The sequence below is a fragment of the Prinia subflava genome, chromosome 1, assembly GCF_021018805.1.
Source record: "Prinia subflava isolate CZ2003 ecotype Zambia chromosome 1, Cam_Psub_1.2, whole genome shotgun sequence".
Taxonomy (NCBI): domain Eukaryota; kingdom Metazoa; phylum Chordata; class Aves; order Passeriformes; family Cisticolidae; genus Prinia; species Prinia subflava.
In genome coordinates, this window is record NC_086247.1 from 95,355,605 (window position 1) to 95,371,855 (window position 16,251).

Sequence of the window (16,251 nt, forward strand, 5' to 3'; positions counted from 1 at the left end):
TGCAGTGAGAGCTGTCACTGGTGTCTGTCGGTCAGAGACAACTCTTCATCTTACATTAATTCATGTGCACAGAGTAATGACTAGCAGAAAGATCAGACCATGTCTGGTTTTCAAAGACAGTGTAGAAAAGACAGCGCGCAGGACGTTAAAGCAAAATCCCGACTATACTGAAATCACGAACAGCACAGAAACACTTCTGCAAAACCACACAATCAGTGGCGAGCTCCCGTTGCTCTCACTTGGCTCCCGTCGGAGCCCTGGCACCGCCTCTCCTCCCTACTGTCCCGGGTGCGGGCAGTGCCCGCCTCGGCGCCGGTCCTGCTCCTCCCCGCGGCGTGGCTGGGGCGGCGGGCACGGCCGGCAGGGTGAGTGCGAGCGGCACCGCGGGACCCCCGCAGGGCGCCGGGACCACTTGTGCCGGGCGGGGACAGGGCCCCGAGCCCCCGAGGGCAGCCCCGGCCGGGCCGGGAGCGGCGGGGATCTCGCCCGTTCCCAGCCGTCCTTGAGGGCTGGACAGAGCCCTGCGGCCGCCGCTCCAGCTCCCTCCTGTCTTTAGTCCCAGACCTAGGCCCGCCGGGACAGCGGCACAGCCCGCCCTGGGCAGGGAGAACTTCCCGGGACACGCTCTCCGGGGCGGCTGGTCGGGGGCGAGAAGACGGAGCCGGCCCAGCGGTGCGGGAGCGGTGCGGGAGCATATTACCTCGGGCTGAGGGGCGGCGTGAGGGGGTCTCGGCTTTAATCTGAGATCACAGCCTTGGCTCTGCGCAGAGTCAACAGAGGGAAGAGAGGGCAAAGCACTGAAGGAGACGGAGTAACTCCAAAAATTCGTAGTAACTCCAAAATTCATAGTTGACAATTTATAGCTCTGTTACATTAAATGAGATTTTTACTGAGATAATTTTATAAATGATAATTGCGTAATATAATTGCAGAAGTGGTAGAACTTGAAGACTAAAAGATACCTTTCCACTCATATGGCCACATTTTTAAATTATCAAGACTTTGGCTTTAAATGTTGAACATTGAACAGGAGTAACAACTGGTTGCTCATTTGTTTTAAGTGTTAGCATATTTGGTATGCCAGAAATGTTTTCTTTTCTTATTAACAAGATTATGTAGAAATTGAACATCCTTGTGAATAATACAGGGAGAACCCAAAAGGCTTCTGCATGTGAGAGTGGTTATCTTTAACCATATCCTTCATCAAGTGGGAAAATAGCATGTAATTGAGCCAATCAATTCCTGGTTTTTAGAAAAAAAAGGTGTAATGGATCACTTCAGACCATGTCCATTTGGTTCTCTTTGCTTTTATAGGGCATGGAGGGTCAGGAACTGCCTTATGTGCTAGTTGACTGTATAGGAGAGAGGCTTGGAGTATATGAAGACCATGCTGGATTTCTGAAGAAACATTTTCATCTCATCACCATGAAAGAATATCTTGAAAACAAGACATTTCTCAGCAAAAAGATTAGAGCTATCTATATGTGGTTTCACAAACCAGTTATTAATGAAGAGCTGCTCCAGAGCTTGCCTAACTTGAAGGTAGTTGCAAGTTCTGGAGTGGGAATAGATCACTTGGACCTGAAACTCCTCTCCAGCTATGGTGTGAAGGTGTCCAATACTCCATTTATTGTTTCCACTGACACTGCAGACATGGGGATGGCTTTGTTGCTGGCATCTTCCAGGAGACTTGTGGAAGGTAGTAACTTAAATGGTCTTAGTCTTTTCATAGAAAAGATGACTTTGAAACATGCAGAAAATGTGTGCTGATGCAAAAGTAAGCTTCAAACTAGAAATACGGGAAATAGGGGAAAAGGAAGAAGTTAAGACAAATCTGTTTTGTTGACAATAACTGGCATTCTATTTCCAAACCAGCATATTGTCAAGGTAGAGTTGTTCCTTCTTTGGACAGCTCTAAGGTCAGGCCTCTTTTTCCTCAGACCATGGCCTCTTATTCATTGTATTGGTCATTTCCATCTTACTTTTTAAGTTACAATAAAAGGGGAATAAAATAAGATATTTTAAGGAGGTCTGAAGCCTGTCTCGGCCAAGCTGCCATGTATCTGAGTAATTACGAACAAGTTGTCCAGAAATCTGCCCACCATGCTCTGTGTTTCTCTTCCCTGCCAACCTTGGTGTATCTGCAAGGAAGCTGGGAACCAGATGGCCTTACTGCTGCTTTGGCCTTAAGTTCCTTGCCTTCTTTCTTGCCAAAGAAAGTTGCTCCTGTGCTTCTGCCCTGTTCTACGATAAAATGTGTGGTGGTGGGGAAAGTAACTAGATGCTGGAGCTTCCCTTACATAACATAATTTTTCTTTTGCTTTTCCAAGGCTATGAGATGGCAGTCTCCCCTGACACAGAGTATTTCCCTGCTGACTGGCTGGGGGCTGAGGTTTCTGGAGCAACCCTGGGGATTGTGGGAATGGGCACCATTGGTTACAAAGTGGCTGAAAGAGCCAAAGCCTTTGAAATGAAGATTTTGTACCACAACAGAAATCAGAGGTAAAGCTGGTTGCAACTCCATGGCAACTCTATTTTGTCACTGCGTTTATGTGTTATTTGTACTTTTCACTGTGCTTTCACTTTTTATGGTGCTCTTTAAGTGAAAAGTACATACACTTGTTCCTAGATGGTCATTAATTTCCCAATTTATACAGAAATAAAGTCAGGTTGGAATGGGAGAAATATATCTCACTGTTCTCCTCGTTAGCTGGGGCTCCTGAGTTCTTCCTGCCATGGTAGTGACATTGCAATGGAATGCATTGAAAGGAGAAAACTGGGAGGACTTAACTCCTGTGATTTAGGTGACTCGGGATTCAGACAGAGATACCTCACCCTTCCAAAGCCACGTGACAATAAAGGACCAGACTTGCCAGTCTATTTGCTGTCTTCTAGATGAGGTGTATGTGCCCTGTGCCCCCATCAGGCCCATTCTATTCTTTTCTTTTGTGGGAATTTGATGAGAGCCAGCCAACCTTGTCCTGACACAGATCAAGTGCACCAGCAGGTCCTGCAGCATGTGGCTTCAGTGAATCAGCACTGATGTATACCACAATCAGGCTGTTGCTGACACAGATTTGGGAAGATTTAACCCTTGCCCTGTCTTGTATGTTTCCTCAGTAATTTTCACATCACTTACTTAAATTACTTAATTTTCACAAGACATCAGTCTTGCTCTTGGGTAGGAAAAGTATCCCTATTATAAGCAGAAATTATGATACAAATGCATTTGGTTTATAATTTATTCAAAGCGTTTACGTGATACCCATTTCTTACTTTCCATCCCCACAACTGTAGTACTGCACATTTGTGTACAGTTCACTTGGTATTGTGGGAAATAGCTTGACCTTTGTCTTTACCAAGTTTCAGACAAACAGCTTTGCACTACACAGTGAAGTTAACAATAAAGAAACATTTTTCTTTACTGGTGATTTGATATTTCCCTTGTGTCTTGCTACTGCAGTTTAATTTTGGGATTTTCCCTTCAGAAAAAAGGAAGAAGAAAGTGCTGTTGGAGCTGTTTACTGTAAGAAGATAGATGATTTGCTCCAGCAGTCAGATTTTGTGCTGCTGGCTGTGAACCTAACACCACAGACACACAAACTGATTGGGAAGAGGGAGCTGGAGCTGATGAAACCCACTGCCATTCTTATTAACATCAGCAGAGGTAAGGTGCAGAATAAACATTAAGGTTTGCTGGCATAACAAGTCTTGGGAAAACCTCTAATACAGAGTCTGTCCCTCTGAAATTTTCTGATTACTAGTTTAGACACCCATGGTCATATCTCAGTAAAACATTTAAGTGTTCCCATAATGAGAAAGTTGGTCTCTGAAATGTTAGTGAGCTTGGAGTGTTAGAAGCCCATTTGTATTTATATATCTCCTACTTAAGCCTTTTATTTATTTAATGCAGTGTTGTTGCTCACATACATTAGGGGGGCACAGCCTACTCTGATGCCTGGTGCTCTGTTTCATGCTGCTAATTCCTTGATACACATACCCAAGCTTACCCCTCCCACTCCACTGCTGCACACTGCTGCTGCAACTGCAACCATGGTCTGCCCTGCTGTTTGCCTAGCCACTGTGCCCAAAAGAATGCTGAGAGGACAGTATGGACCATGAAAATAAACATATCCTTCTTACTGTGACCCAGGTCTGGTAGTACATCAGGATGCTTTGGTGGAAGCCCTTCAAAACAAAGTTATTAAGGCAGCTGCTCTGGATGTGACATATCCTGAACCTTTGCCAAGGTAGGACATTAAGTTAAACACAAAATAGTGTATGTGTGATGTTCTAAATGAGTAAAATTTTGTGAGCATGTGAGAAGTTGCATAATTTTGTTAGTAGGAGTACATGGGGTATGTGCACTAGTCCTGCTGAAACCATGTCCCTAATCCTTCTGTCCCAGCCAAATAAAAGTCACACTCACTCATTTGGAGGATTTGTTGCATAAAGCCCCGCCAAGCTGGGCAGCACTTTGATCTCTTCTGAATATGCTTGGGTCATGCAATTAGGTTTTGTTTTCTTTTTAATTACTATTTCCCTGGCTGTCTGCAGGTGATGAAATAACAGATGAATGTGCTGCGAGTGACTAGCTGAGCATTTCTTTTCTTCTCCCAGGGATCACCCCTTGTTAAAGCTGAAGAATGTTATAATAACTCCTCACATCGGAAGTGCCACTAAGAAGACACGCTGGGTTATGATGGAGGAGATGGTAGAAAGCATAAAGGCAGGCCTGGCGGGTCTCCCTATCCCTCGTGAGGTGCTGCCCTAAAGCAGCTTCCATTTAGGATTAATACCATCAGTGCAGAAACAGTAATTTGATCACTTTTCGTGTAATTATCCCACATTATGCAGATAAAGTATATAAAACACAGGTTTAATTGATTTAAATACCCAGCAGCGGTTCTGTTGGAAAACTGCAGGGTTTTGTCTTGATCTTCAAAAGAAAACTCCAGAGTATAGAGTCTTGCCTCAGTGTCATTTACTTTCCTCGCATCCCCTTACAACTGTCTGCAGCTGCAGCAGTGTAATAAACATGGAATGTTAATTCATGTTGTTATGGATTATGGTATGTTAAAAATCAGAAGTAACCACTGTAAATATGTTATATGAAAATGTAACCTTAGTTCCAGCCAGGCTCGGAATTTACTAATCCTGAGGCAGGCACCACCCTAGAATTACCACGTAGGAAAAGAAAATGAATTGTCGGGAAACCCGGGCTCCGTCTTTGGCATCAGAAAGGAGGACACATTAAGATAAGCAATCAGTCCTTCCTCTCGTGGACAGCCGAGACATCAGAATATCATCGTCGTTTCGATCTCCGGACGAGAACGCTTTCCATTCACAAACCTCGGTTTCCATTCACCCACGGGAAGCCCGAAATTGGCACCTCTCCCTACCAGAGGAGAATCTTTTCAGCAGACCAACGACGACGATGAATTCGAATAACCAGTCCCGGGAACAAAGAGACAAATCTTGTGCCAGGGGCAAAATAAAGTGTATAAAACCTGAGCCCCAAACAAGGCAAATTTGTGAACTTTGGGGGGTCTGCAGTGCGCTAGAGACTGCGTCCCCGTTCACCCTTTGATGATCTCCCGGGTCACTGTCTACGTAACTCCGCTGGGGGTTTTTACCGAAATTCTGTAATTTGATTTTTCAATAAACAAAACCATATTTTCAATTGGAATATTTGATTGGCATTTATAACAAGCAGCGAATTGAGGGACATGTAAATGGTGTCTTTAGAGTGACCGCCTGGCACAGCCACAAGCGCAGCCGGCGTGTCGCAGCGCCTCATGTCGCCGCTCCAGCACCAGTCCCGACCATTGGGGTGAGTGCCCCTCCCCAGGCCGAAGCCTCTACACAGGCTCTGCGTGTGTGCGAGCCCTGCCATACCTAAGGCCGGCTCCGCCTCTCCCCCTCCTTCGTTCTCTCCTTCCTGCCCTCCCCGGAACCGGCCGCGGCACCCCAGCCGCCGGCCCGGGCCTCCGTGCCGACAGGGGGAGCCGCAGCCGCAGCCGGATACTCAGCCGGAGCTGAGGCGGGAGCTCCCCGGGCCGGGCCGGGGGCCAGGGCAGCAATGTGGGGCGCCCGGGTGGCCTCGGTGCCGCGGTGGTGCCGGGCCCTGCGTAGCTCCGCAGCCCTGGGCGGCCCCAGGAGCCTGCTGCGGAAAATGCTCCGCAAGAACAAGTAGGTGCGGGGCGGCGGCAGCGGAGCCCTCCTGGGAGAGGTGCCCAGCCGGGTTGGGTTGTGGGCGCTGGGGCAAGGGGTGTAAGGGAGGCTGTGCGGCTCGGGCGCTCCCGCGGCCCCGTACCGCGGAGGAGAGACAGACACCGACCCCGACGCGCCGATCTGAGCTGGTCGGCAGCGGCTCAGTGTGCCCAGTGCCCAAGAGGGCCAATGGCCCTGGCCTCTGTCAGCAATAGTGTGTCCTGCAGGACCAGGCCGCTGATCGTCCCTCTGTGCTCTGGCCTCGGTGAGGCCACGCCTCAAGCGCTGTGTTCCTCAGTAGGGAAAGACATTGGGGTGCTGGAGCGCGTCCAGTGAAGCTGGAGAAGGGTCCGGAGCACAAGTCCTGTGAGGAGCGGCTGAGGGAGCTGGGGGTATTCAGTCTGGAGCAAAGGAGGCTCAGGGAGGACCTTATCATTCTCTACAACTGCCTGAAAGGAGCCTGTAGCCGGGTGGGAGTTGGTCTCTTCTCCCAGGAAACAAGTGACAGGATGAGAGGAAATGGCCTCAAGCTGCACTAAGGGACATATAAATTGTATATTGGGATAAATTTCTTCACTAAAAGGGAAGAATGGTCAAGCAATAGAACAGGATCCCCAGGAAAGTGGTGTAATTACTGTCCCTGGAAGTGCTCAGAAAACATGTAGAAGTGGTGCTTAGAGACATGGTTTAGTGTTGGACTTGACAGTGCTGGGTTAATAGTGGGACTTAATGATCTTAGCCCTATTTTTGAGCCTTAATGATTCTATGAATCTAAAGAAACCTGAGAACTGTTCTGCCCCCTTGCCGTCTATGTGCAGCTTCAGCTGTGGATGGAAAGCATTGTTCTCCACACCCCAGGTGTGAGGAGAGCTACTTGCATGAAAACCTGGGGTTTGTGGTGTGCTTTCAGGCAGATGTAATATTAATTACACAGGGAGTCCTTATTTCTCTGAGCTGCTGAGAGATAAGGCTGGTTTCCTCTCCTTTTCCCAAAAGAAAGAAGTCCTGGTATGACAGCCCTACCCCGGGATCACAAACGGTAAGTGCAAGCTCTTAAGGCGATGTGTTTATTTGTGCCAAGAGGAACAGACTTGTGTTTCTGCCATTGATTCTGCCATAACTTTGAAGCATTTTCTGATGGAGAAATAGCAGAATTTTGTGAACAAACAGTAGGCTCCAGTCTGACTGTGACAGGATTGCCATTTGGCTTCCCATGGCTGTTTCCTCTTCTGTACTATCTTTCATCCTTGCCAGCATCAATGCTCTCTTGCACACTCCTGAGTACTGATCCAGATTAAAACTTCTATGAGTTTAGTTTAATGACATTTTTTTTAATGTTTGTTTTTTCAAACAAGCAAAGCTTTTCAGTCAGCGCTGGCTGTATTTGAGAAAACAAATCTATGGAGCTTTATAACTTGCTACCAAGTACAAAAAGAACTTTAGAAACTTTGACTGTAGTACATGAATGTCAAAGATTTTGTGAACAGACGTACTCTTTATTGAAACACTTGATACATAGGACCTATATAAAACCATCACAGCTGCAATATGAGCATACTTAATAAAGTGCATGAAACTATATTGTTGCCTAATACAAGTGTGTAACTACTGTTTAATGTGTTGTTTGTTTCTTTTTAAAGTTGTATAAACCAGCCAAGTTGGACTTGTTAATGAAAAATGACCCGACAAAAACAAGGAAAGAAGATACCATGCGCTGCAGAGTCTTGAATGGTCTCATTCATAAAGCTATGGTAGAGATGGCAACTACCTGTGAAGTCAGTCAAGAATTTTATGATCTCAAGCTGGAAATCTGCAAGGCAAGTGCCAAAGCTACAGCTTGTGCTAAGCCACTCTGAGTACGTTGTGAGCTTGGCATGGACATGCCAAAGGCACTCCCTTGGGTGTTGTGATGTGTGCAAGAGGAGTTTTACAGCATTGCATCTGATATGGCGGAGTGCAGCAAGATCAGGCTCTGGAGTACATACGAGCAGAGCTTTGCCACTGTAGTACCCGGCTTAGCAGATCTTTGCCACTCTTAACACAAATGCAACTCAGACCAGTTAAATGGTGATTCTCCTGATACGACTTTTTTTTCTGTTACTCAGACATAAACTCTTTGTCTTCCTCTTTCAGAAGAAGGAGCTTGGTTTTACCAACATAAGTGTATCTTTCCAAGAGTCTGTTCTTCTTGCAGCTGTGTGAGAGTTGTCATCTCCTTGTGTCACTCACCAGCAATGTTACTGGCAGAAGACCTAAGTGATGCATGAGATTCGTTCAAAAAAAAAGGGCAAGCCTAAGAAAGTGTCATTGTCAAGCCATATGTGAGAAAGAACTGAGATTTGTACGTAATTCTATCTAGTGGTGTCATAATTTGTGGATTTAAAAGGGACATTAGAGCTCTGATACAGGAACTAAGTCAGTCTCCACATTCTTGTTTGTTGTCTGCAGTTTTTATCTTCTACATTTGCTGTTTTGTAAAGATTAAATTATACCAGTGTTTGGCTTAAAAGCTTGGTGGACTTAGCTTTGATATTAAAAGCATGGAAAAAAACAGTACCTCATAGCTGCATCTATGACAAAAGGTTTGTCATTCATGACTGAAATAGATGTTTTTGCCAGCTGAATTTATTCTGTTTTTCAGACAAGTGTTCCAGATGACATGGGCAAGATGAATCTTTTAGCTCTATATGTGCAATATCCTTCACAGAGTATTTCTGTCTCTCTAGGGCTTTCAGGATTGCTTGTCTCAGATCACGTGTGCATGTGAAAATGCTACCTGGTGTGGGCAAGACACAGCGCTTTCAGGAGGCGTTGCTGAAATTAAACAACTTACAACATGAGAGAGGGAAAGAAACAACCTTCTTCCCAATATAGTACAGATTTTATAGCTGTACAATGTTTGTGCTGCACTGGGACATGGCTGGGTGTAGATCAGTCCTGATTTACTCATGAATGGATTCTGGTCTGATAACGTTACTTCTGTTACCAAAATAAATTTTCTAGTAGGCTTTCTGCAATCCATCACAGACTTTGTTGTATATGATGTGTGTGTGTATATATGTCATTTTAAAGACAGATTTGCCTTTTTTACAGGTGTCCCTGTCATCCAGCTTTTCAGCGTGTCGTGTGTACTGGAACCCTGCTTCCACTACGGAGAAGGAAAGTTATGTTGACAGCGTGCTGCAAAAGAGCGCTCCACGTATACGGTACTGCTGTGGGATAGGCAGGCTACTTCCTAAATCCAGCACCCTTTCTTAAGTGTTTCTGACAATCTAGACTTTATGGATGGGATGCTTTAGGTTTTTAGATACTTGGAGTAGAGCATCTCCTGTGATGAGCCTCACAGGGAAGCGTGGCTGTGTCAGGCCAGCTGGGTGATCTTTTGCAAGAGCACAGCTTAATTATTTGGCTTCTGTGCTTTCCCAGGGCAGGAGTGGGCTGAGCAGAAAGCAAGAGGAGTGTGGGTGAGGTCTCACTCCAGTGTCCTGGCAGTGGTGCTGGAGAGGCTGTGCAGGACAGTAGCCCAGAATGGGATACTGCACAAAGGACTGACAGCTGCAAGGATCTCCTTGCAGATTCACTGGGCAGTTCTGATTGCTAGGGATGATTTGGGCCTCCTGAAGGGATGACTGCTATTACAAAAATCCTTCACAATAATGATACCAAAAAGCCTCAAAAACTGAGAATGCTACCATGTAGTGTGATGCTTTTGCCCATTTTTCAAACAGTCCAGTGATTTTTCATGGTATCATTGAGATTTTTGTCTCTTTCCCCCTTTCCTTGGCTTTTCCTCTGCTATCCAGCCACTGTGTTGGAAGTTCAGGACTTCACCCATGTAACAGGGGACGTAGAAGCACACTTGCAAAGCCATTTTCTTTCACCCTTTTTCCTTGAGCTGTGTAATTCTTGTAATTATGCTGGCATAGTGCTCTGTTCTACTCCACAGCTTCCACTCTTTAAGAAGGAAAGTTGCTGGCTGGGAAGAAGACAAAGGGAGCCCTGTCAGTCCTTGCTGCAGCTAGCATGTAGGATAAGTTGCCTTGCCCTGCTCTGAGGTTTTTACTCCCACTGCTCTTAAACCTACAGTGGGGATAATGATACCAAATGAAATGGGGAAAGACCTGTGCCAGCCTATGCATACAGATACAGACAAACCTAATATCATCAATACTCAGCTGAATCTGCAACCAGTGGTTTTTGTATGCTATGCATTTGAAGTTGGGGTCCTGCAGTGATGTATTGCTTAGCATTAACCTGAATAGCTCGTCATCAGACCGAAAGTTTTGCAAGCCATATCTTTAAATGTACAGTACTGCTGGATTTAACACCTTTTACTTTTCCTGGAGATGCTGTACTGATATCCATGCTGGTGAATGCTGTGTTTTTGCCAGGTATCTTCTGAAGAGTCAGCAGATTGTAGGAAATGTACCCCCAGTAGTATTTATAAAAGACAAAGAAGCTGCAGCTGTAAAAGAGGTAAATGTAATCTTTGACTCACTGTACAAGTACAGTAACTTAGAGAGCTGATCATCTAGTTTCTCTACCAATTTACATTAAAAATCAGTTTTTCTCTATAGTTGCAAAGATCATTTTAACAAATAATCTTGAGTAAGATTGATGCCAATATAATATGTGGAAAAGTTGAAGGCAGTATCATTAGACCAGTTAAGAAATTTTTAAAAATTAAATTACTATTTTAAGGAGTAATATACGGTTGCCTGGTATATATGATTATAGAAATGAGGTTGGAGGAGCTGTTTTCCACATTTTAAACATTTATGTGCTTTAAAGATTCAATTGAATAATCCGTGATTTTTTTTTACTTTTTCCCCATATCTTTTTCCATCTGTGGATTGTTAAAATGTTTGTAGGGAAGTGCAGATCTTTGCATAGGGTCTGTAGGCTTACTCAAGCTACATTTTTCCCTTAACTTTTAAAGCTGTGCTTACTATTTCATGTGTTGTGTCAGGGTGTTGATAGTTTTAACTAGTTGACATATTACTAGAATACCGATGTTTCCTAGGAATTTACTGTCATTGGGAAGCAAGATTTCTAAAACAGTGAGATTTCCAGATGAGAAAGATGACACCAATGAGTAGAATTTGATGAGAAATGTCTCCTCAAGCTGTTGATGTGAACAGAAGTTGAAAAGAACAGCTTCATGTTTCTGTGCCCTGAAGTGCCTTATTATTTATAGCAGTGTTACTGTTACAGCCAATTACTGTTAGACCCTTATGGGCTCCTGCAGTGTGCATGAGCAGAGCCGGAAGGAATAAAAAGAATTTCAGATTCTCTGGAAATGCAATGAACTGCTTGAACATTCTGTGATCAGAAAAATTCTGAGTTTCACAGAAGACCAGCAAAACCCTCTTTATATCACTTCTGTCAGGGAATGACACTGGGGATCAGATAGATGGATCATTTTCTACTACTTTGCAGATCATCATATTTATGTCAATCTTGGTTTTTAAGTATTGTAAGTAAGGGAAAAAACATCCAATTAAACTCCTAGAATAATACAATGGATTAGAAGGGAATTAATGTAATTAATTACATTAGTAATTAATGTATTGTATAGTCTGTAAGCACTGGATATAATAGATTAGTAGCATTTACTGGTTAGATGCCATGTTAAAAGGGATTTGGAAACTCCATAGTTGCCTATAAGAGAAATGCAAACTTGGAGAAAGGGAGAAGAGGTAAAAAAAAATCTCAGTGTAAGGATATTATGAAAAAGATTTGCAAGACTGGGGTAAGAACAAATAAACCAAAAAATATCTACATCAGACAATCCCTGACCAAGGGTTCCTAACGCACATAAGGCAGAAAACTTTGTAGGAATCTCTGGATCCACTGTTTGACGAAAACATCCCAGGCAAGACGTATAAGCAGTTCCATGTAAAAGAAGGAAAAGGCTGTTTTGAAGTGGTTTTGCTAAATATTCCAAACATAGAAAACATAGAACATTCCAAACATAGAACATATTTGCTGTTTGATACTTGTCTGTTTTTGTGTAGATGGAAACAAAGTAGATTAAAACAGGACCCTTAACATGTGTTGCCCTCATGTGTTTACAGGTCGAGGACTTACTGGCAGTTGCTGATTTTGGACCTCCAGAAGAAGAAGAAACATCTCAAAATGATTCAGGGTAGGTCTTTTTGGTTCAGAATTGTAGGAGTGTCTGTTTTCGTCTCTGCTGGCCAACTTACATTTGGTATTATTTGATGTAAGAGAAAGTACATTTTAATTAGATGTGTACGTTGTTACTTGCAGACCCAATACTTGTTCTGATATTAATACCTTAGTTTTTATCAGGGAAATACATGTAGAATTTCTGGGATTTCAAGGCTTGATGTGTTGATGATAATCAAAATGTTAAAAATGCTCTGCAGCAGTAAAATTTTTTTCTTGCTGGTAATTGTCTCATGAGGATGAAAACTGCATTTTCCAGTACTGCTCTACTTGTCCACTTTTTTCTGATATAAGTTTCGTTTGTTATACATGGATTGCAAATTCACTGACAAATTTCCCTAAACTAATTTAACATTCTTCTGTGAGGGATTTTTAACCACTGAGAGATGGGGCTGAACAACCTATTGGAATAGTGGTTCTGTGGACTGGATGCTCTCAAAGCCAACAGCCTTTGCACCTGTCTGATGCAGTCTGTTGGTAGAAATGCCTTCTGTGCTTCAGCATCTCACAGGATGGTCCATCAGGTGCAAATCAGAAATAGCTTCCTGTGGGAAGTCATTCCTGTGACAGATTTCCCAAAGGGCACCTAACTCCTTCCTCTGTGTCCTGGGGAAATAGTCAAGTCCAGCATAAGGTGTCAGATCACTCTGACGTGCTTTGGGCACAGACTGCTGCTTCTCACTTCTTGGAAGAGATGGGAGAAGTCTTAAGTTCTTGGAGCTCCCAGGTCCCTTTCTCACGAGATACACTTTTTCCCAGAGACAAGCAGTTTCATATGGCATGTTGTTGCTTTATTGGCTTTCTGCCATGAAATCTGTTGACGTAGACTGCCCTTGGACACATGATATGGTGGTATCTCTTCCTTCATAACATAGGAAACAGAGGGCTTTAATAAAGTTAAACTGAAAAGTCCCATTTATTTCTGTGTTACTGAAGTTGTCAAAAATAGAAGTATATGTCAGGAAAAAAGCCAAGCCAATACTTGTTTTCTTTCCCCACAGTAAACTCTTCCCTTCAACAACTCAATCTTCAGATTCACCCATGCGGTCTAATCTGTTTGGTATTGATCATGAACTGCTGAATAAACAGATAATGGACTATAAAAAAATGAAAGTGTTGAAACATGTAGAAAACATTGCCTGGACAGAGAAGCAGCAGCAGCAGCTTTCTAAGATTCAAAAGAAAATGAAAAAGAAAAAAGCAAGGAATCCTCCTGACGATGATGATGTTACGGCACAGAAACACTTACTGGACAGATACGAAGCTGATTACTGGGAGGATAACACTGAATCAGCCTCAGATTACGAGCTGCAGGATGAATTACAGGAAGAGGTGAATGAATTGGAGGTGGATGATGACAAAACTTTAAGTCAGTCTACTGGTAAACTGAAGTGAAAAAGCCACTCCCTTCAAAATAAGGCTGCCAATAACAAAATTAAAAGACTGCCATAGCTACTGAAAGATTAATTTTATACATGTTTACCACTTTCTCATTCAAACTAATAGATTTGCCACATGTGAGCAGGTTTGCTAGCACAAAGTATGTAAGAAAAACTGCCATTGGTGACATTCTGTTAAGCAGCTTTCAAGCTGCTGCAGTTAAGGGACTTTCAACCAGAGAGCAGTTTTGTAATGATAAAATACACCTATTGCAGCACTGAGTTAAAATTTTTGCAGTTGTTTTTATTATTTCCAATAAAATTATGGTTTCTATATTGCAGTATTTCTTTTAATTATTATTACTGTTTTTTAGTGACCTGTATAAAAGTTACAACTAAATGATCATGCCTGTTATTCTGATATCAGGAAGGAAGAGGGAAGCAAAATAATGACAGTGGTGTTCAGCTTCATCACACAGAGATGAAGACAGAGTCTTCTCTAGAGGACCAGTCTAATGGGGGAACACTTTCTACAAGATGAAACTCATTGAAATGATGGCCAATAAAGTTACAACTCTGAAAGAAAATAAACTTGTAGTTGTGCAAGGCGAACTGCAATCGGAAGAATAGGGAGAACTGCTCATCCATTGGGTAAAATCAGGCAAAACATTGACTATGACTTAGAAAATGTATTAACAAGTTGAAAAGCAGAGAAAGAGCAGCAGGGAGGAGTGGCCCAGAAACAGTTTTGAAAATGAATAAGGAATTGTACAAAAAGTGAGAATAAAGCTTTCTTACTCAAAGCACATAAAAAATAGCATAAGTGTATAAAGTCAAAAGGCTGCAAGCTTTACAGAAATTAAAATGAACAGTAGTAAAAAGAATTCTACCAGAAATACAGAAATTTTAATTCCAGTAGTTAATGGGCAGGTAAAGAAAGTCAACATAGGGGAGGTAGCCCTACAATATAGCAGAATCACAGAATGGTTTGGTTTGGAAGAGACCCAAAAGATCATCTAGACCCAAGGCCCTTACCATGGGCAGAGGCACCTTTCACTGGACCAGGTTGCTTAGAGCCCTGTCCAACCTGACCTCAAACACTTCCAGGGATAGGGTATCCTGGACAAGCTTTTATAGGCAACCTGTGCCAGTGCCTCACCATCCTGATGGAACAGTTTCTTCCTCATATCTAATCTAAATCTACTCTCTTTTCATTTAAAACTTAGGACTTGCCCTGTCACTACACTTAAAGAACACTGCAATCATCAGTCATAGTCAATGCAGATGCATTAAAAAAAAAAAAAAAAGTCCAGTTTAAATAATGTAGTATCCTGTAATAAGGTCACCTGCCCAGCAGATGAAGGGAATGTGGTGGATGTAGTTTTTTCTGGGTTTTTGTAAGGCTTTTGGTACTGTACCTCACAGCATCCTTTGGGACAAATTTTCCAGCTGTGGGATGAGTGGATTTATGGTGTGCTGGGTGAAGATCTGACTGAAGGGCAGAGCTCAAGGGTTGTGGTGAACAGGGCCACCTCTGGCTGGTGACTGGTCACCAGCAGTGTTCCTCAGGGATCAATTCTAGGGCCAGTTCTGTTCAATATATTTCTCAGTGATCTGGATGCAAGAGTTGAATGCACCATGAGTAAGTTTGCTGATGATTCCAAACTGGGAAGTGCTGGCACTCCCGAGGGACAAGAGGCTTTGCAGAGGGATCTGGGTAGCTTGGATCATTTGGGCACACATCAATGGCATGGAATTGAACATGGATAAATGCCAGATTCTGCACCTAGGAAGGTTTAATGGCAGGCACAAGTCTAAATTGGGTGAGGAGTGGCTGGAGAGCAGCCCTGCAGAAGAGGTCTGAGGGTGCTGGCTGGCAGGAGGCTCAATGGGAGTCAGCAGTGGGTGCCCAGGCAGCCCAGGAGGCAAACCATGTCCTGGGATGGATCAAACACAGCTTCACCAGCCACTCCAAAGGAGGATCATCCTGCTGTACTTGCTGTTGGTGTGGCCTCATCCTGAATGTTGTATGCTTCTGGGCCCCACAATTTCAAAAGGACGTGGAGGTCCCTGAATGCATCCAGAGGAAGGCACCAAAGCTGTGGAAGGGGCTGGCAGGGTATCCTGTGAAGAGCAGCTCAGGACTGGGGTTTTCTTGTTTGGAGAGAAGGAAGCTGAGGGACAATCTCACTGGTCTCTAAAACTGTCTGAGGCGAGGAAGGAGAAAAGGTCCCTCTTTTCCCTGGGACCCAGTGCCAGGTCATGTGGGAATGGCTCAAAGCTGTGCCCCTCAGAAGAGGGTCAGACTTGACATGAGGAAGCATTTCTTTACTAGTGGGTGATCAAACCCTGGAACAGGCTCCCAAGAGAGGTGGTCAATTCCCCAAGCCTGTCAGTGTTTAAAAGACATTTGGACAATGCACTTAACACCATGCTTTTTATTTTGGTCACCCCTGAAGTATTCAGG

The 16,251-nt window shown here is 43.7% G+C and overlaps 2 protein-coding genes across 4 annotated transcripts; both read left to right on the plus strand.

The window, feature by feature from the left end:
- The first annotated feature begins 292 nt into the window (after window positions 1-292).
- LOC134562719 (probable 2-ketogluconate reductase) lies at window positions 293-5,689 on the plus strand. 2 transcript variants are annotated; one of them, XM_063420254.1, is made up of 6 exons: window positions 293-365; window positions 1,315-1,699; window positions 2,331-2,502; window positions 3,489-3,667; window positions 4,154-4,250; window positions 4,621-5,689. In XM_063420254.1, the coding sequence occupies exons 2-6, from the start codon at window positions 1,318-1,320 to the stop codon at window positions 4,772-4,774; spliced, it is 984 nt and encodes a 327-aa protein (XP_063276324.1). In that variant the 5' UTR covers window positions 293-365; window positions 1,315-1,317; the 3' UTR covers window positions 4,775-5,689. The 2 variants fall into 2 exon arrangements, with proteins under 2 accessions (XP_063276324.1, XP_063276316.1); XM_063420246.1 differs by lacking the exon at window positions 293-365 and adding an exon at window positions 383-672.
- Window positions 5,690-5,991: 302 nt separating this feature from the next.
- Window positions 5,992-14,118, plus strand: RBFA (ribosome binding factor A). Of its 2 annotated transcripts, XM_063404099.1 has the most exons (7): window positions 5,992-6,192; window positions 7,210-7,252; window positions 7,854-8,030; window positions 9,307-9,419; window positions 10,605-10,689; window positions 12,291-12,361; window positions 13,407-14,118. In XM_063404099.1, the coding sequence occupies exons 1-7, from the start codon at window positions 6,083-6,085 to the stop codon at window positions 13,798-13,800; spliced, it is 993 nt and encodes a 330-aa protein (XP_063260169.1). In that variant the 5' UTR covers window positions 5,992-6,082; the 3' UTR covers window positions 13,801-14,118. The 2 variants fall into 2 exon arrangements, with proteins under 2 accessions (XP_063260169.1, XP_063260176.1); XM_063404106.1 differs by lacking the exon at window positions 7,210-7,252 and having other exon boundaries at window positions 6,053-6,192.
- Window positions 14,119-16,251: the final 2,133 nt, after the last annotated feature.